At 44.3% G+C, this 19,716-nt stretch overlaps 2 protein-coding genes across 2 annotated transcripts in view; one reads left to right on the top strand and one right to left on the bottom strand.

Moving 5' to 3' along the window:
• The first annotated feature begins 2,638 nt into the window (after positions 1 to 2,638).
• olfml2ba (olfactomedin-like 2Ba) lies at positions 2,639 to 10,583 on the top strand. Its single transcript, XM_076278956.1, has 8 exons — positions 2,639 to 3,092; positions 3,330 to 3,593; positions 3,836 to 3,943; positions 4,172 to 4,339; positions 5,844 to 6,033; positions 6,708 to 7,742; positions 7,973 to 8,149; positions 9,273 to 10,583. The coding sequence occupies exons 1-8, from the start codon at positions 2,934 to 2,936 to the stop codon at positions 9,890 to 9,892; spliced, it is 2,721 nt and encodes a 906-aa protein (XP_076135071.1). The 5' UTR covers positions 2,639 to 2,933; the 3' UTR covers positions 9,893 to 10,583.
• A 325-nt stretch (positions 10,584 to 10,908) lies between these two features.
• Positions 10,909 to 19,716, bottom strand: part of atf6 (activating transcription factor 6) — a 71,307-nt gene continuing 62,499 nt past the window's right edge. Inside the window, exon 16 of the mRNA XM_076278957.1 lies at positions 10,909 to 13,406. Coding sequence (XP_076135072.1) covers positions 13,204 to 13,406 — 203 coding nt within the window. The 3' untranslated portion in view covers positions 10,909 to 13,203. The remainder of the gene's footprint in view (positions 13,407 to 19,716) is intronic.

Genomic DNA, 19,716 nt, shown 5'->3' on the forward strand with positions numbered 1-19,716 from the left:
AGTTTAAAATGTTTAGCCGACTACGTAATTTGTCATCTATGATGAAATTTGTCCAATTCCACTTTTCATGTCATGAATGTACCATGTCTATGATAAGGCTTTGCAGTTGTCCAATATGGTCAATCTGTGTTGTCTCAATTGTGTTTCATGTGACGCGCCAAAGCTACATTGTAGCCGACTGTAACATTTCACTGCATTGTACAGTATGTATGTGACACATAAAATCTGAATCTGAATCTGAACATAAGCGATCCCTGCACATCAACTGCTTATACTGTATGGCTGTGGAAAGGGCACATGAGCGAATCTGAACATAAGTGATCCCTGGCCGCACATCAACTGCTTAGAACTGTATGGCTCGCATTCGGACATTTCCTGCCTCTTCTGAATCATAACAGACAACACCACAGTAGTGTCTGATGTCAACAAGCACGGGGGCTGGGATCCCATCATATGTACACATTGGTGCACAAACTGATTTTGTGGAGCAGCGCTCACCTCCTGTTGTTGAGAGCCACTCATGTCCCTGGAATATATCACATTCATGTGCAGATGTGCTGTCCAGCAGCAATCCTCACTACGGAGACTCCACAGCAATGCAGTGGCTCAGATATTGTTGAGAATTGGGTGGGCGAAAAAGACGTATTTCCCTCAAGGGAGAATGTGCGATGTCCGCTGTTCTTCTCTCTGCACTATCAGATTGCTCCATTGGGGATAGGTGTGCTAGCATACGAGGGGCCACTCATCCTCCTCTATGCTTCATTGGAAGGGGTGTAGTGGTAAAATAAGAGGTGGGTAAACTATGAATTCTATGATCACAGTAAGGTGGACTGCGCCATGCGGTATTGTATTTTAAATTGAGAACATGTTAGATGATGGTGTAGGTTATTGTCCAATGTTTATAACAATACCAGAGTGTTGATGAGTGTACATGTTATGAATGTGGTGAATGTTAAAAGTTGCAATTGGTGAATAAACTCTTTTGAGAGGTGGATCAACTGTAATAAGAGGTGGATAAACTCTATTTCTGAAATTTCAGAGGTGGATAAACTGTGTTTACTTGCGTTTAGCTTCCACTACATCCCTGTTCATTGGACCTGATCATTCCAACACTCGCCCTCAACACTCTATGGGAATGGGGCCTATTGCTCATCCTCGTAGCCCCATGCAGGCCAGGGAAACCTTGGTTATGGTTTGCATAAATTATCCTAATACTTCTATTCCCCACCCTGTCCCTTGCCACTCCACAGGGACCTGCTGTCCCAAACGAATGGGCAAATCTGTCACCCAGGCCCAAAACGTCACTGAATATGGCCCGTGAAAGGTTAAATCTGACTGCTGCAGGTCTTTCTCAACGTGTCATAGCCACCATTCAGAGTACTAGAGCATCATCAACCAGAACGTATGATGCCAAGTGACGCATATTTCATGACTGGTGCAGTACAGCAGGGGCTATAGCCTTTTAGTGCTCGGTGGACCTTATTCTAATGCTTCTGCAAAACTTACTGGATAAGAACAGGTCCTTCTCCACTGATAAAGTTTACTTGACAGCATTAAACTACGTTCACAAAAGGCTCTTTTTGTACGCTCATTTATTTCTAGTGGAGCGTTAACTTTGGCACATATGTAGTGTTGTGTGTGGGTACATCAGGGGACGGACCTCAGCCTACCTGACAATCAGGGAGTCAGCATATCCCATAGTGGGATACCAAAACGAATCCTTGAGAACTTACAATAAGGTTACTCATGTAACATTGGTTCTATGATTGCATAAGTTTGGTGTCTCACCAGACCACCCTCCTTACTGGTGGTAAGAAGAGGTTGTTCAGCTAGAATCAAATGGCCAGCCAATGGTGTTTAATGGAAAACGAATTATGGGTAACCTGTGAGGGTCCAGGCAAGATACCTTGTCAGAAGAACCGAGGTTACATGAGCGTCTGTGAGCGGAAAATCCAGCCTGCAACTTTGGGAGGATGCAGAGAAAACTGCGAGCAAAAAGCAAGAAAACAGTGAAAGACAAGAAATTGCCAAAACTGCATAGGGTTGCAAGGCCACTGAACTGAGAAAAATGTTCCCCAGTAATACCAGTAGGGGTCTCCCTAGACTTTGTCACAAAATGGACCCAGGTCTAAGTGGGCCAATTATTTATTTATTACATTGGCATGGTTACTACTCTCAAATAGAGGAAACAAATAAGGCCAACACTTTATCAGGTTTAGTTAACTGTCTTTCAAGTGTAGGTATTTCAACCTCAACGTTATTTTGAATCTCTTCTTCAACATCAAAGGCCAATCCCTGATAGGGCCATGGGGTGAAAAGCATCATGATGCATCGGCACAATTTTGTCAGAAATTTGTTTAGTTTAATTCCTGCATGCTAGTCACAGTTCAATTTCCAATTTCAAGAGTAAGTAGAGAAAATGTGCTGATTAAAAAAAATTCAAGTACGCTTTTGCTATTAGTAAGTTGTCTGTCCTTGCTTAATTCAACATAAATTGGTGCCACAGTGACTGCAATGCTTTGTTATGTCCTGTATGAAGAGAGACAGTGAGAGAGAGAGAGAGAGAGAGAGAGAGGGGGCTAGTTGGCTGGTACCTCTCTATCCTTGGTCCTCCCCATCTGTTCCGGAGGGACTACACTTCTCACTCAGCTCTGCTTTGCAAACATTCCCCAGAAGCCTTTCTGACAGAGGGCACCGAACACCTGCTATCTGTCTATAGGACAACCATCTAGAAGGCGTCAATAGTTTACTTTGGAGACAGAAATACACAAGATTACCTCGACGAAATGTTAATGATGTATCCATGAAAACAAAGGGGAACTTTCTTACACCTTATGGTATTCGTTGACGCGTCTATGCAAACCATTTAACCAATTAAGTTATTGACTTATCTGACTAGACTCTGTGAATTTTCATTTTCGTATAGTTTAACTATGACTCGTTTGGGAATCTGGTGCGCTCTGTGGTGGGCAGCTACCGCGTGTTGTTCCGCTGCGCCAAAGTTGCAGCTTGCCTCACCAGAACAGACCGGAGAAGACCACAATGACACTTTAACACTCGAGACGGAGAATGGAGAGGGCATACTAACCCAGGTAAGTCTAGTGCATTTTCTCAATAAGAGAATTTCGGAACACTGAGCTATTTAGACTTTGGATATTTGCAAAAATAATAATGCATATCTCGGTGTGGTGTTCAACATATTGCATGCCATTTAGGCATGTGGCATATTCGGTCAGTTATTAACACCACACATGGTCAATGCATTGAATGGAATATTTTGTGCTGATTGTGCCTGGTAGAAAAATACCTGCGTCCTTTTTCCTTTATAGCTGCTGGGTGATTATGACAAAGTGAAAGCGCTTTCGGAAGGCTCTGACTGTGGATGTAAATGTGTTGTCAGACCCCTGAGCAGGAGCGCCTGCCGGCGGATCGAGGAGGGCACAGCCACGCCGAACGACTTCTACACCGTGGAGACAGTGACATCGGGGCCCGACTGCAAATGCGCGTGCATCGCGCCACCGTCGGCCCTGAACCCTTGCGAGGGGGACTACAGGTTGAAAAAGCTTCGGGAGGCTGGCGAAGACAATGTCAAGGTGACCAGAATAGTGCAGAAAACGGCGCTCTTGGTTTGCACTCTTGATTGCAATGCACTCTCAGCTTTACTGGATCAGTTATGGCATCTCGCAAAGATGCCCTCATCTGTTTTATCAGAAACCTGTTGGACGTACGCGAAATTTTTCATCAAAAATGCCTGGAATAATACTTTTCTGCTGGTGAATATATTTGTTCTTAATTCATATCCGTCTTCCTTATGGGATTTACTTGTTTTTTTTAGCTGTCCACGATTATTGAGCTGCTGGAGGGATCCTTCTACGGAATGGACCTGCTGAAGCTGCACTCGGTTACCACTAAACTCCTCAATCGTGTCGACAGTATTGAAAAAGTAAGTTTTCTAAATTTGATAACAGCGCCAGTTAGAGAACGCGGTCTCCTTGTCTAGAAAAAAAAATTTGTTCTTAAATTCTCAAATAAGAATAAGAAGATTATAAGAAGCGATGTAGGCGAGCATAGTCTAAACTGAAGTGGTGCTTAGTGTTGATATCTTGGGCTGTTATAGTTTCCGTGTAATATTTTCGCTTATCTCTGATTGTCACACTGTGCGCCCATTCAGGTGTTGCAGAATGACACGAAAGAGGAGGCAAACCAGCACAACATGACCACACCTACAAGTGTGCCTATTCAGGAGACAAAAAAACCCACATCGTCAACCCCACCACGCAATGAGAAACGGAAGAGACTTACTCAAAGTGACCAAGCAGCGGCCTATCAGAATTTAGAGGTAGGAGGTCTCAAACACAGCGACTCAGTATAGAATGATGAATACATTTATTTCAATATCAGGTTGGTTTGCAGGTGTCATGACATCACTTTCAATACATCTGGTACAGGTTGATGTGCAAATATACAATACACATGCCTTTTGCTCAGTTTTCCCCAAAGATGCCTAAAGACTAAAGAGTTTGAAAGGGACCTGAGAGATGGATACTGTTAAAGAGATTAGATAAATCCTGCATCTGGCTTTGCTTTGCAGGACGTATAGTGTGTGGGTGAAGTGTAAGTATTCTGGCGTTGTATGATCTCCTATAAGTGAAGTATAAAGGCTCATCACCCCATTGTACTGATATTTACACTAATATACAATTACAACATTTACAGTCAGTAACCTCCATTAGAAGTTCATTTAAAGGGGATCCTTACAAATTATTCTGAGAGTGATCAGAGTGTAATTGTTATGTTGAGAGGAAGTAGCTAGTTGGAAGAGTACTGGCCCTTATGATTGTCCAACTTGGAAATTGCTCTGTGCAACTTTCAGGATTGGAATGACCTGCCATTATCTCACCGTTAGCGAGAGTTGCCAAAAAGCTTTCATTAAATTGGAAAACTAAATGTGTTTATCTTCTCGGCTATCAAAAGTCCGCTGATTGAGACAAACGGTTCGCTGTGGACCATGCTTATCATTTTGTTTATACCAGTGACTGTAGAAACCTCTATTATACAGTCATTTGTTTACTCAACCTAAGCTCAGCTCAGCCATTAATGAATTTGTGTGGATCTGTGCATGCATACACACATACACACACACACACACACACACACATACAGAGAGAGAGCGATAAAGAGAGAGAGAGAGAGAGAAGGGTAGATAGAGAGAGAGAGAGAGAGAGAGAGAGAGAGAGAGTTGATGTGAACTATCCTGTCTGGAGAGCCATTTCCCCCTGGTTCAACACTTGTGAGTCTCGTCCCACACAGTTGGCCAGTGATCTCATCAACCCCCCCCCCCCACCCTCCATCAATTTTTCCACACTAGTTGGATTGTCATTGCTCAAACAATATCTGTTGCCATAATACATTGATACATTACTACAGATCCAAAAAATGTCTTTGAAAAAGAGTTTAATAAGGACCAGTCATTGAAGTCTAAATCCATAAACGGGACAAAAACTAGATGTGGGTCCAACCTCATTCCATAAACAAACTGCCTATTTACTCTTTGCTGACAATAGGGAATATAAATAGGCTTAGACTCAGGACAGGGTTGGGGTTAATTTCAAGTTATGGTCATTGTCAGTTAGTTGAGAGTGAAAGGTAGCAGACAATGCTAACAGTTTGTATACAGTATGTATACTTTATGTAACAGTGTATGTACTCTAAAGTAAGTATTCAAATAAAGTGTAAAAGTAAAGTCATAACTAGATATATTACATAACTCACTAAAAGTGATATTATGCAAATATTTATGAGTTGCAAAGTTATGATGTCATGCACGGTCTGTTCTTTGACAGGATAAATATGAGGAGAAGTTTATAGGGGGGCATGACCCCTCACAGTTGACTAAGAAAGCTGACGACGAGGCTACGGGGGCCAGTAACCAAAACAAGGAGCACAAAGCACCTGCTCAGCCAAAGATCATCATCAGGGGCATGACCTACTACAAATCTCAGACTGCAGAGGAGACCCAAAAAGAGGATAACAGTGAGTAGTACCAGCCTGAATGTATGATTGCTACAGTTAGTTAGTTATATACTAAGTTAGAGAGTTAAAGAGAGACATACTCTATTATTGTCTTTAGGGAGGATCGTTCTGTTTACTCTGATAAGACTAGTATAAGTATAAGTATGTATACTCTTTTGATCCCGTGAGGGAAATTTGGTCTCTGCATTTATCCCAATTTGTGAACTACACAGTGAAGTGAAGCATACACTAATCCCGGTGCAGTGAGCTGCCTGGGGTGCTCAGGGAGCAGTGAGGGGTTAGGTGCCTTGCTCAAGGGCACGTCAGCCATGCCTACTGGTCAGGGTTCGAACCGGCAACCCTCTGGTTACAAGTCTGAGGCGCTAACCAGTAGGCCACGGCTGCCCCTATGAATGAGACTATGTTCTCTTTCACTTGATGCTCATTTTGCCTGTCTAGTGTCCTTGTCAGTGGTAGGTGTGTCTGGATTGCTAAGGGCTTGATTTGGAGTTAAGCCAAGTACCACAAATACTGAGAATGAATGGATGGTTTTGCGTAGGTGGTGATGAAGATATGTCTCGGACTAGAATTATGTTCTATCATACAGATTGGTTCTTTGTATGACTTCTGACCATGGAGTTTGGAGACAACAGTATACTGGCATGTTTCTTATTCATCATTTGTCTTTTCTGTAGCTTTGGAGGATGAAGTTCTGAGTGGCGATGGCATGCTCGACTATTTCATAGATGAGCAGCTCATCCAACACAAGCCCAAGGCCTACAGACCTCTCGGAAAGGCTTGGTCTGTGCCAGCCAATCGCAAGACTCCAAGCCAGGGTCAGAGTGGAGCCACGGGGGCCAGCAGTGGCCATCCCTTGCAGTTTGAGCAGTCCGACTCGCCGAACCACTTTGAAATGACCTCCGACCCTGGTGTGGTCATGATCGTGCCTGAGACCGCTGCTGAGGCCGGACAGCCCACCAACAAGAGGGCGGCTGAGCAGGAAGCTCTACCCCCGGCAGAGAGCCTTGAGGCTGGCCGTGCTTCAAGCCAGGCCCTGCCACTCTCGGAGGGCCCGTCGGTGACATTGCGTCCAACCGTGGCCGACCCTAAGACTACCCAACACCTGCCGGTCAGGCCTCACCTTTCCAAGGCCACCACAGAGAGAGCAATGGTCCAGGCCACAGAAGCGCCTGTCACACCCCTTGCCTTGCCAGACCACCATGCAGTCACTGTAGAGACCAACGTCCCGGAAACATCGCGGAGCACAGAGTGGCAATCCGATGTTGCCAGGGACAGTGAAAGGCGAGGAACAACGCAGGCTACTGTCGAGCAGACAAGAAAGGAATCAGTTGCTGACAATGAGCCACTGATCGCCAGCACCTTGCCAACCTCACCGAAGGCTGCTTCAACGGTTAAGGCTACCACTGCACTCCCAACTACCATCAACACAGCAACAACTGCCAGAGTGACAACCCCCAGTGCAACGACCCCCAGCACAACCATGGAGCACACCACCAACGGAAAACCTACCGAAACGGCTAAAGCTGTAACCCAAAGGCCAGCAACCATCCCAAAGGCTGAGCCAACCACCCGCCCAGTTAAGATAACCAGGAAGCCAGTCGCCCTGAAACGGAAGTACAGCATCACCTGGGACGAGGAGGACGTGGAGGAGGACATCGAGACGGATGGGTTTAAGAAGACCACGACAGAAAAGCCAAACAAGAAGCCGGGTGAGTTGGACTGCTTAGTTTACTCAGATTACGTCAGATTGAGTCTGACATTCTGATCTTTTATGACATGGGAGGCTTAATTATGTCTTATCATGTTTCTTCTAATTGCTTATGTGATGGCTGGTGATGTTACGCTTCTTTTATTTTCAAAATGAGATACTGTATGTATTTGTGTAACTAGCATAGCATTAGCATTCTAAACATTGGTAACTTTGGTGCTGTCTGAACAGGGGAGTGCAAGGACACCTTGTCGACCATCTCAGAGCCCGTCACTCACAACAACTATGGCCGCAGGGAAGGAGCCTGGATGAAAGACCCACTGGCCAAGGACGACAAAATCTACGTTGCCAACTATTACTATGGCAACAATTTGCAGGAGTTCCGCAACATGGAGGTGTTTAAGGAAGGTACGTGATCCCATGTCAATTCCTATAAATGTTCAGAGCCGGACAGTAACGGAGTACATTTACTTGAGTACAGTACTTGAGTACAATTTTGAGGGATCTGTACTTTACTCGAGTATCATTTTTGGGGAGTACTCATGACTTTACTCAAGTATATTTGAGAGGCAAATATTGTACTCTTTACTCCACTACATTTCTATCCATAATCGTGAGTACCCATTACTTAAAAAAATCTCGGAAACCCTCAATTTGTCGTTTCCCTCTCAAACGTGATTGGATTGTGCAGGCGCCACTGATTGAGACAGCCTATCAGCAATCACCTTCAGCTTTCCGCCAAAGTCACCTCCATGGTCAGATTTAGATAAGAGACGAAGCCATAGGCGAAACAATGGATGAAGACGCAGCAGGTCCATCCCAGGAACCTGAGGCCCCACCTCGCCAGACTATTTCAATTTTCTGAACAATTTAATGATAGTTTTCACTTCAAGTGTTTCAATTACAAAATAGTATTTTGTATTTGAAATTCGTATTTTAAATACATGTATTAGAAATACTGCCCATCCCTGGCAACATGGTGAAAATATGAAAATGACTTGATTCAATTCCTTTTACATTCTCCAAGGTATTAACATTAACATTTTTCATAACTCCATGTAGGACGTTTCTGTACATAAATGTAAGCACTGTGGCAGTAGTAATGCAATATTTAGAAAATGTAGGCTACTCTTGATACTCAAGTACTTTTAAAAACAAGTACTTCAGTACTTTTACTTAAGTAGACATTTGACTGTTGTACTTTTACTTGTACTTGAGTAAAATTTAGCAAAGGGTATCTGTACTTTTACTCAAGTAATGAAGCTGTGTACTCTGTCCGCCTCTGTAAATGTTACATCATCTCTGTGAGTGTTAATTGGTGCACATCAATTAGCCATTTGGTGCAAATGTAATTCAAAGCTAAAGATGTTTCAGTGAGCCCTTTGTAATAGCTAAAACCCAAGACGGAAGACAAACGTCCTTTGGAGAAAAAGACAAAAGCCATTTAGAAATGTAACAATAAGGAACTACTTCTTCCGTATTTAGATGACAAATGTGTTCACCTAATATTCCTCCTGTTTTGCTCCCTCAGGCCGCTTTACCAACTCCTACAAGCTGCCGTACAACTGGATCGGCACGGGTCACGTGGTGTACAACGGCGCCTTCTACTACAACCGGGCCTTCTCTCGCGACATCATCAAGTATGACCTGCGTCAGCGCTACGTGGCGGCGTGGACCATGCTGCACGACGCCGTCTTCGACAACGAGGACTCGTCGACGTGGCGCTGGCGTGGCCACTCGGACATGGAGCTGGCGGTGGACGAGAGCGGCCTGTGGGTCGTCTACCCGGCGCTGGACGACGAGGGCTTCCTGCAGGAGGTGATCTTCCTGAGCCGCCTCGACCCGATAGACCTGAGCATCCGCCGGGAGAGCACCTGGCGGACGGGCCTGCGCCGCAATCACTACGGCAACTGCTTCATCGTCTGCGGCGTGCTCTACGCGACGGACAGCTTCGAGCAGCGCAACACCAACCTGGCGTATGCCTTTGACACACACACCAACACGCAGATGGTTCCCCGATTGCCCTTCAGCAACAATTACACATACAACACGCAGATCGACTATAACCCGAAAGAGCGAGTGTTGTACGCCTGGGACAACGGCTACCAGGTCACCTACAACGTCGCCTTTGCCTACGTAGACCCCCAGTAAAGTTGTTCATAGTGAAAAGACAAGACACAAAAAAAAACATTACAGGAAATTCTTACATCTATTTTTTATGTTTTCTTTAAGGATACAGCACTTTTTTGTATAAAAGCAATAATAAAAAAAATCTATGTGTACAGGCGGATTGTAGACCAGTCTGCTTGGCTGTCAATGTTGATACATCACAGCTTTCATGTATGTCATGCTAGTCTTTAATTGAGCAAATATTTAAGTGGTTTTACTTTTTGTTCCTCCTGCATGGATGGAGAAGAGATGGACGACTTTTAACCAGAGGGCGTTTTTGTATTGACAATATGCATTGTAAATAATGTAAAATAAAGCTAAATCAGAAGATAAATGAATGTAGACAAAAAATCTATTTGCATAGCAGAATATGGTAGAGTAACGTCATAAACAACATAAAAGCCATCCAGGAGCTCATTTCATACCAGTTAAGTACAAAGGCCGCAAACATTGTTTTATAAAAACGTTTACTTTTCTACTTTTAGAAATCCTGTAATTTTTGTATTTTTCTTTCTCATTTCACTTATTCCTGTACATATATTTTGTGACATCACACACGCTTGTCAGCTTTAAGTTAGAAAAGCACTTAATTCTCTCTTCCCCTGTCTCCAACTGAACTGTACTTTACAAGATTCTTTCATTTGAGAGGAGACCACAATAAAATAAGACCTGTGATGTGAAAAGTAGCTCTTTGGGTCAACTTCTTGAGAAGGCTTACAATTATACTCCCTTCCTGACTACACACTGAGGCTGAGGAGTTATAGCTTAGCTTTTAGGAGGTCCTCTAGCAGAGTCATCTGTGGTGGACAGGTCTGCTTGATTTAGTTTTAATTTTTATTTTAGCTGTGAAGTGACAGCTGAGACTTGTAATTGGTGTTTCTGTCTACCATTTAGCGTTCAGGCCATGTTCATAATATATACCTAAATCATTAAATATATAAACACACTGCACATACACACACAGGCAAACATAAAGCACAAAATGACAAAAACAAATGAACGTGACAATTTCCAGTGTTTTATTAATTCAATTTTACATCATAGAAAAGTTGCAGTCAAATTGTGCACTGTATCGGCATACATATATCATGACCAAATGAAACACATTCCACATTATCAATGCGGACCTTTCATTGACAAACAATGTACTGGCTAAATATTGCAGCAATCTTTAATAATCGGATTTGACTAAAGATGATACTCTACTGTAGAAACTAAACACTGCGCTGCATCCCCACAGTCTATGGATATCACATGAGGACCAGCCTTACTTTGGGGAAGGTAATCTTTGGGAGTCCTGTTGGAGGAATAGGTCAAACAATACCTAGAATTGTTAACAAAGTAAGCTTGCTACACATCCAAAGAATAAAAAGTCAAAGCAAATCACAACATAGACCAGAGGTTGGCCTTAAAGACACAAAAAGGCATAAATGAAAATTACTTCATACTGACAAATGAATTCCTAGGATTATACACCAAACAAAATGGCTAATTTTTGAAGGTTGACATGTAAAATGCATAAAAATATCTTTTTTATTTTTCAAATTAACCACATTCTTGTGTTAATATAAGAAACATTATTTCATTTAAAAAGGGAAGAAAAATATGTTTCAAGGGCACTTCCGTCAAAGTGCAACTATATGCCAATTCGACTGCTGATAGGAGACCAACAGTTGTTTAAAAACGCAGTGAAAGAATGAAGACCAAAACTGGACTCCCATCCGGGCAATTCACCTGCTCCAGCTGGACCTGCTCCACCCCTTGGGCAGAAACCCACCCAGCGGCACCGAGACTCCCTCTGCAGAGGATGACATTTTCTAGGAAACCTCTTTCATTTTGTCATTAGAGGATTCTGGGATTTGAGGAAAAGGGAGGAAAAACTTTCACAAGGGGGGGGGGGGTCAAATAAAAATCCAGGAGTGCAAAAGTTCAAATAACCACAGCAAGCAAATACAAGATCGCTAGAAAGTTAGAGCTCACATGATGCAGAATAGAAATATATTTAATTGAAGCTAAAGATAATTTCTTCTTCTCAACTAATAAACAGAGATCTTGTGGGCAGTCCCTTAAGATGTTAATACAACTTCATAAATTATATTTTTTTTCTTCAAAAAGACTTCCTGTCTGTCAAAGCAAACCCAGTGCAAACCAACAGCAAAATATAGTCTATAATAAACTGTGTAACAATCAAATCAAGTAAAACAAGCACACACAAAACAATACAGCAACTCGAAAAACAAAGTGGCTTGAACCCATCCATGACAGAATGGTCCAAGTTCTGATACATTTTCCTGAGACCAAGAGCAAAATAAGGAGACAGCCATTGTGATATGATGATGGACCACAGACATGCACCCCCCTGATCACCAGAGACACTTGAAGACCCAACGTTACTGGGCAATTCCATGGAAAATTATGTTTTTTGTAACATCCATAACGCCAATAAAATGTGATGGTATGGTATGATGTGAATTATTACATGAAATTGGAGCATTTGCTATTTTTGGCTGAAGAATGTACATGAGAAAAAATGCACAAAAAATGAATGTTATCATTTACATCATACAAATGCCAAGGCATTTCACTGGCATTATGGATGTGACAAAAAAATCAATTTTCCATGGAATTGCCCTACTGCTTTCTAGTGGTGATGGTGGTGATGCACTGTTGGCCTAAACTCATTGTCTAGAAATCGCCCCTACTTCTAAAATAATCTAACTAATCTAAAATGGCCACACATCAACAGCAGGACTGGAGGTATGCAAGCTCAGAGAGAGAAGGGGTGAGTCAGGGTTCACTCCACACCTCCTGCATCAATTACCCTGCTGGCGGTGGAGGGGAGGGGGGGCTTCACTGGGGCCCCCCAGAAGCCTGGTATGGGACACCCTCTACCCCCAACCCCCTACCAACACCTCCCTGACACAAAAATGCAAACCGAAAAAAGGTGATGGGTGGGTGGGGGTGGAGGTGGAGGGCCCCTAACCTCCTCGAGAGAGACCACTACCACAACCACCTTCACTCCCATCCGATCCCAACCATGATAAACAAGCAACCAAGTAGCATAAGAAACGTAATCGAGAGGGTTCAACACCAAAAAAATAACACCCAAAGTCATAAAGAAAAGGTCAGTAGCACTGAGATTGCATATTGCATATCCTGACTACAGCTAAAGGGGAGGAAAAACACATATATATTCTTCATGGATTTATTTGTAAAAAAAAAATGTAATTATATTTTGAATTGTCTGTCGACTTGATCACAGTAGTTGATCGGTTGGCTGGCATGACACGAGGTTACGCGGAGCCAACCAGGACGCTGACGGTGGGTGTGGCCTGGGCACTGTTAGGGCTGGGGTGGTAGAGAGTGTCATTGTGGGTTTGATTGGCACGCAGGAATGGTGGGATACTGGAGGTCTTGACGTGCAGGATGCGGGTGTCCATCACTTCACAGTCGATCTGCATCATCACCTCAAACTCCTTGTCTTTAATGACACTGTCTGTAGAGAGAGAGAGAGAAGGACAGAGAGAGAGAAGGAGAGAGAGAGAGAGAGAGAAGGAGAGAGAGAGAGAGAGAGAAGAGAGAGGGAGGCACGTGTGTGAGATACGCCAAGAGAGCGCTACAGGAAGTGACATATGATGTTGCTGACGCAATGTAGAGTTGCAGCACATCGCATTATTCCCTATACCGTGGACAGCGGTCTATATATATACATCTATGGCGGTACAGCTGTTTTCTATTTTGCAAAACAGAACTTAATGAGCAAAATGGTTGTAAGAATAAAACATTTTAAAAAAGCATTATGTCTGTAATAATACTGTATGTGGTTGAAATCCTACAGCGGTGCAGTGACCATAACAACCCCCCACCCCACTCTCCCATCTCCATCTCTCTCAACTCATCCATAACCACTCAGCTCTCACACAACAGTAGGGACCCTGGGAGAGAGGCCTGGACACACCACAGGCATCTACTCTGTCGCTTAACTGTTCTAGGATTAGCGCTGGGCAGCATCAAGCCCAATGACACACATGGACATTGGACTGACATTAGTAATACTCAGTCAAAGGCTCCAGCTCATCCATTTATAAAAAGAGAGAGAAGAATGGACGGTTTAGGGGCAGGAAGGGGGGGGGGTCGTAGGCCAGGGAAAGAGAGGAACAAGAGAGAGAGAGAGAGACAGAGGAACACTGAGAAACCCGACCAACTGCAGACATGGGGTCTTAACAGCAGGCCACAGAGTCGTTTGTGAGGATGGCAATGCAGCGTCTTTCTTTCTAAATGTCACCAATTGACATTTCCCTCATCAGCCACTGACTCACTGTGGAGTCCTTTAACACCAGGGCCACTAAGAGGAGAGACGTTTGGAAAGAGCAAAGCCCCTCTTTAGAGCAAAAACTCCACTCAAACAGAGAGCGAGCGTGAGAGAGAGAGAGAGAGAGATGAGATAGAGAGGGAGAGATGGGAGAGAGAGGGAGCGAGAGAAAGACAGAGCGAGAGCGAGAGAGAATGAGAAAGAAAGAGAGAGAAAGAGAGAGAGAGCTGGAGAGAGAGGGATGAGAGAGGGAGAGAGAGCAAGAGAATGAGAGAGAAAGAAAGGAGAGAGAGAAAGAGAGAGAGAGATGAGAGAGTGAGACTCTGATTCCATTTGGGTTGATTGAAATGGATCCCCACGTGGCATGTGTGGCGAGGAGCCTTTTGAGGAGCCTTTTGAGGACACCCAGACTGAAGGGAACCAGTGTGAATCAGACAGAGCTCCTTGGTTAGGAGATGGATCAGACAGAGCTCCTTGGTTAGGAGATGGATCAGACAGAGCTCCTTGGTTAGGAGAATCAGACAGAGCTCCTTGGTTAGGAGATGGATCAGACAGAGCTCCTTGGTTAGGAGAATCAGACAGAGCTCCTTGGTTAGGAGAATCAGACAGAGCTCCTTGGTTAGGAGGATCAGACAGAGCTCCTTGGTTAGGAGATGGATCAGACAGAGCTCCTTGGTTAGGAGATGGATCAGACAGAGCTCCTTGGTTAGGAGATGGATCAGACAGAGCTCCTTGGTTAGGAGATGAATCAGACAGAGCTCCTTGGTTAGGAGATGGATCAGACAGAGCTCCTTGGTTAGGAGATGGATCAGACAGAGCTCCTTGGTTAGGAGATGGATCAGACAGAGCTCCTTGGTTAGGAGATGAATCAGACAGAGCTCCTTGGTTAGGAGATGGATCAGACAGAGCTCCTTGGTTAGGAGATGGATCAGACAGAGCTCCTTGGTTAGGAGATGGATCAGACAGAGCTCCTTGGTTAGGAGATGGATCAGACAGAGCTCCTTGGTTAGGAGATGAATCAGACAGAGCTCCTTGGTTAGGAGATGGATCAGACAGAGCTCCTTGGTTAGGAGATGGATCAGACAGAGCTCCTTGGTTAGGAGATGGATCAGACAGAGCTCCTTGGTTAGGAGATGGATGGAGACAGAGCTCCTTGGTTAGGAGATGGATGGAGACACGCACTCCTTTTCACCCCAGAAGTGAGCTTTCCAGACACACCTGAAAGATGGATCAGGATCCCTCTTAACCTATATGTGAGCGTGTTTGAAAGTGTGTGTGTGTGTGTGTGTGTGTGTGTCTCTGAGACAGAGGAAAAGAGAAAGACAGAGTGAGTGTGTGTGTGTCAGAGATAGAAAAAGAAAGTAAGGCAATGTGTGTGTCTGTGTACTGTGTCAGTCTGTGACGTGTATGTGTGTGTGTATGTGTGTGTGTGTGTGTGTGTGTGTGTGTGTGTGTGTGTGTGTGTGTTATGTAAGCCGTGGAGCGGTTAGAGCCTCTTCCAGTGAAGCCTGTGCGATCCATTAGGACCAGTCTTCTCAGTATGCGAGTCTGATCCATTAGGACCAGTCTTCTGAGCATGCGAGTCTGATCCATTAGGACCAGTCTTCTCAGAGTCTGATCCATTAGGACCAGTCTTCTCTGAGTCTGATCAATTAGGACCAGATTTCTCAGTATGCGAGTCTGATCCATTAGGACCAGTCTTCTCAGCATGATCCATTAGGACCAGTCTTCTCAGCATGATCCATTAGGACCAGCCTTTAAGTATGATCCATTAGGACCAGTCTTCTCAGCATGATCCATTAGGACCAGCCTTTAAGTATGATCCATTAGGACCAGTCTTCTCAGCATGTATGTGTGTGTGTGTGTAAGCCGTGTCCATTAGGACCAGTCTTCTCAGCATGATCCATTAGGACCAGTCTTCTTCTCTGAGTCTGATCCAGGTCACTTACCCTGTGGGAGATCCAAATGACCTGAGCAGGGCATTCCCCGGCTCTCTCTCCTCTTCTCTCATTCATTCCTCCTTTTCTCTCTCTCTCTATCTCTTTGGTCATCTTCCTCTATTTCTCCATTCTCTCTCTCTCTCTCTTACTCTCTCTGTGGCCCTCTCCCCCTCTCTCTCTGTGGCCCTCTCCCCCTCTCTCTCTGTGGCCCTCTCCCCCTCTCTCTCTGTGGCCCTCTCCCCCTCTCTCTCTTTGGCCCTCTACCTCTATTTCTCCATCTCTCTCTCTCTCTTACTCTCTTTCTCTTTCGCCCTTACACTTCTATCAATTTTTCCTCTCTCTCCATCTGAAATTCATCCTCAAATGAGCTCTATATGCATGACAAAAGCTCACTTTGGATTGCCAAAGAATGTGTAATTATACAGGCAGTTGGAATCCATAAAAGAAATCAGAACATTTCTCACTCTCTCTCCCTCTCCCTGTCCACCTCTCTCTCCACCTCTCCATCTCCCTCTCCATCTCTCCACCTCTCCATCTCTCCACCTGCTCACCTGTCTGTCTGTGGAGGGCCCAGGAGCTGGGATGAGTGGATGAGTGGTGTTCCTACGGGAGTGGGAGCTAAACGTACCCGCTGTAGGATTCTCTGGTTGTTGCGTTGTGTTTTAGTTCTAATGGTTGTATTGAAGATGGTCAATAAAGCTTGACGGCGGGATCAGGATTGGCGATTAGATGATGATTTATTGTAGATGGTACAATAATGAATAACAGAACACAGGCAGTAAAACTGTGCAGAGTCTAACAGTTGTGGTTGTTGTTGGAAGTGGCGGCTGAGCCTTCCGACAGAAGATGCTCCTTGGTCGCTTCCTCGATCCGTCTCAGAGTCAAAACCTAAGACAAAGCCTGTTATACTAAAACATACAAACGACAATCATGCCAACGTGGCAGGTGCCAACCAGTGTACAAAACCCGGCTCTGGCCGGATGGATACCAGCCCGAATGGCCCATGCATGTTATGTCTGATGTTCCTCGGATGTTCCCAAACATCGGCCTGTCTGACCTTCCTGCTGGTGCACAGGCCTAAGGCACAGTTATGTTATGTACAATAGTATGGACCTCTCCCCGTTGTATACTACACACAGAAGTAACATATGAACACATCAGAATACAGTAAGAATACCCCAGAATTCTACACCGCGGACCCCATGTCTGCACTGAGGAGTGGATGTCTCAGTGTGACCTAGGGTCTGCCAAGTCTGTCTGTGTGTGTGTGTGTGTTAAGGGAAAGTATGGACATCTTGCGGACATCTTGATGGAAATGCACACATTACATATCTCCTGGTGCAGCAGCTGTGCAGCGTATGAGTGATATTTTAACAGGTGTTTCCGTCATCTTCTGATCCCCTAATCCTTCTCTCTCTCTCTCTCTCTCTCTCTCTCTCTCTCTCTCTCTCTCTCTCTCTGCATTACAGAGGGAAGACTCTGAACAGGTGAACAAACATCCCATTCTCACACATTCCGCTACAGTATGCTTCCACACGCACACGCACACTTGCAGACTTCTACACCTCTCTCCGTTCCGCTCCCTCCCTCGCTCACACACACAAACACTCGTGCACTAAGTAACGGATAATGTATAGAACGCCGGTCATTATGGGGAAAATAAGTCCCGACAGGGCGAACCGGACCCTGACCCGCCAGCGGAGGGGTCTTGCTTCGCCCTGAAGGGGCTTATTTTCCCAATAATGACCGGCGTTCTATACATTATCTCGCTTATTATACGGCCACTTGCCAAAACAAAAAAATAAAACGTTGTTGCTTTTGCTGAGAAACAAGTTTGCAACACACGCTGAATTTGAATCAAACGTTCTTTAGAACACAGCTGATCAACCGTCTGCCTTCACTTTTGAATGAAAATCCATTGCCATTGACAGCGGTCATTATTTAGAGGTCCTTAGACGAAAATAATGACCGGTAGAACTTTGGGAAATCCCATTCAAGTCAATGGAGTGTTCTACTTGCATTGTGAAGAGCCGTGTAATATGCAACACAGTCTATTGTTTCTGAATGATTAATAGTGATTAAAACACCAGCACAGCATCCAAACACGGACAAAGGGGCTGTTGTGCTACACAAGATGCAAATAACGGCTAATTGTGGAAAGGAATGGATACAACCACAGTGGGCAAATAAATGACCATATAAATCCATATTCAGGGTGACACTGCCTTCTCCAGACAACGAGACTACTGATGATTGCTGTCACAGAACGGGACTTAGCAAACTGTTTAGAGTTTTTAGTCCAGCAATCTGCAAGCCTCTGACGCAAAGCTTATGAACATGCGCCAGACTGCCATTAAAGCAGAACAATTAGATTGGTTTTGTAAACCACACAATGTCTGAGCATTTGTTAGTGGCTGATATTCTACATTTCTCCATGTGAGCATAAAGTCAACAGCTTCATTCGGAAATCATTATGAGTCTTTGATAACTTTGACGGAGTTCTTTTCTGAACTACCTCCTGTGTCTGAAAGCATGTCCATTCCTGGTCGGAAAATGGATGAATATAGTCTAATGTTCTAAGCTTGTAATGATTTCTCTCTAACAGTACAGAAATGGGCTCATGGGTTATGGGTCTTTGGATCAGCTGTTAAGTGTACCCACAGCATGTCAGCATGTAGGCCTGCAATACCCATGAAACACGCGTGCGCACACACAAACACACATACTGTACGTCATTCTGCAGGAAAGACCAGTAAAATATTAGAGCAGTTAGATCCATACTACAGAGACCTTACACATGCTACTTGTTGTCTCTCATACACACAGACACAGACTTCAGGTGAGGGACAGATTTAATACCACTGCAGATCGATGCAGACTGAAAAAAGGCATTATGCATTCCCCCCTCCCACACACACACACACACAGACAGATGTCTGATTTCATTCCCAGGTGGTAAGGAAAAGGATATGGGATTTACGAGATTCTATATTTCATATGGAAAGATTCCCTGATACACAATGGAAAGCAACGAGAGAATGACAACTTAAGAATGGACTCAGCATTAAAGGGATGTGCCGTAACGCTAATGTATATGATATATATGCTTCAAGTCCATATATTTTATGTGCATTCCCCATTCAGAAATAAGAATGTATCCTAGATGGGACCATAATATTGCACAGTGACTTGCAGCGATCAGTGAGCTCTTGAAAATACAGAATTCCCCACAGCAAAGAGGACCCAGCTTAATGTGCGCACACACACATGCACACAAGTGCATGTGCGCATTCACACACACACACACACACACACTCTCTCTCTCTCTCCAACACAGACATACACACACACACAAACATTCTCCCGACTATTTGCACATCAAACGCCCCTCCAAATCCCACTTGCCACGCTGATTATGTAAACGTAGGCAATAGCTAGCTGTGTGTGTGTGTGTGTACGTGTGTGTGTATGTGTGTTTGTGTTCCTGATGAAGTCACAGAGAGTCCCGACTTCAAAAGGCTGGGCTTTAAGATACCTGCCAACTCCTTCCACAC

Source organism: Alosa pseudoharengus, unplaced genomic scaffold (assembly GCF_046254945.1).
Source record: "Alosa pseudoharengus isolate Yale_2024_CS ecotype anadromous, Long Island Sound unplaced genomic scaffold, YU_APseudo_1.1 YU_APseudo_1.1_scf_11, whole genome shotgun sequence".
Lineage (NCBI taxonomy): Eukaryota > Metazoa > Chordata > Actinopteri > Clupeiformes > Clupeidae > Alosa > Alosa pseudoharengus.

What these genes read in the sequence shown, in the direction of transcription:
- olfml2ba (XM_076278956.1), top strand. Translation starts at nt 2,934, where the DNA reads ATGACTCGTTTGGGAATCTGGTGCGCTCTGTGGTGGGCAGCTACCGCG. An exon ending in CTGGCGAAGACAATGTCAAG is followed by an intron (nt 3,594 to 3,835) that starts GTGACCAGAATA and finishes TGTTTTTTTTAG; the next exon opens with CTGTCCACGATTATTGAGCT. An exon ending in GTGTCGACAGTATTGAAAAA is followed by an intron (nt 3,944 to 4,171) that starts GTAAGTTTTCTA and finishes GCGCCCATTCAG; the next exon opens with GTGTTGCAGAATGACACGAA.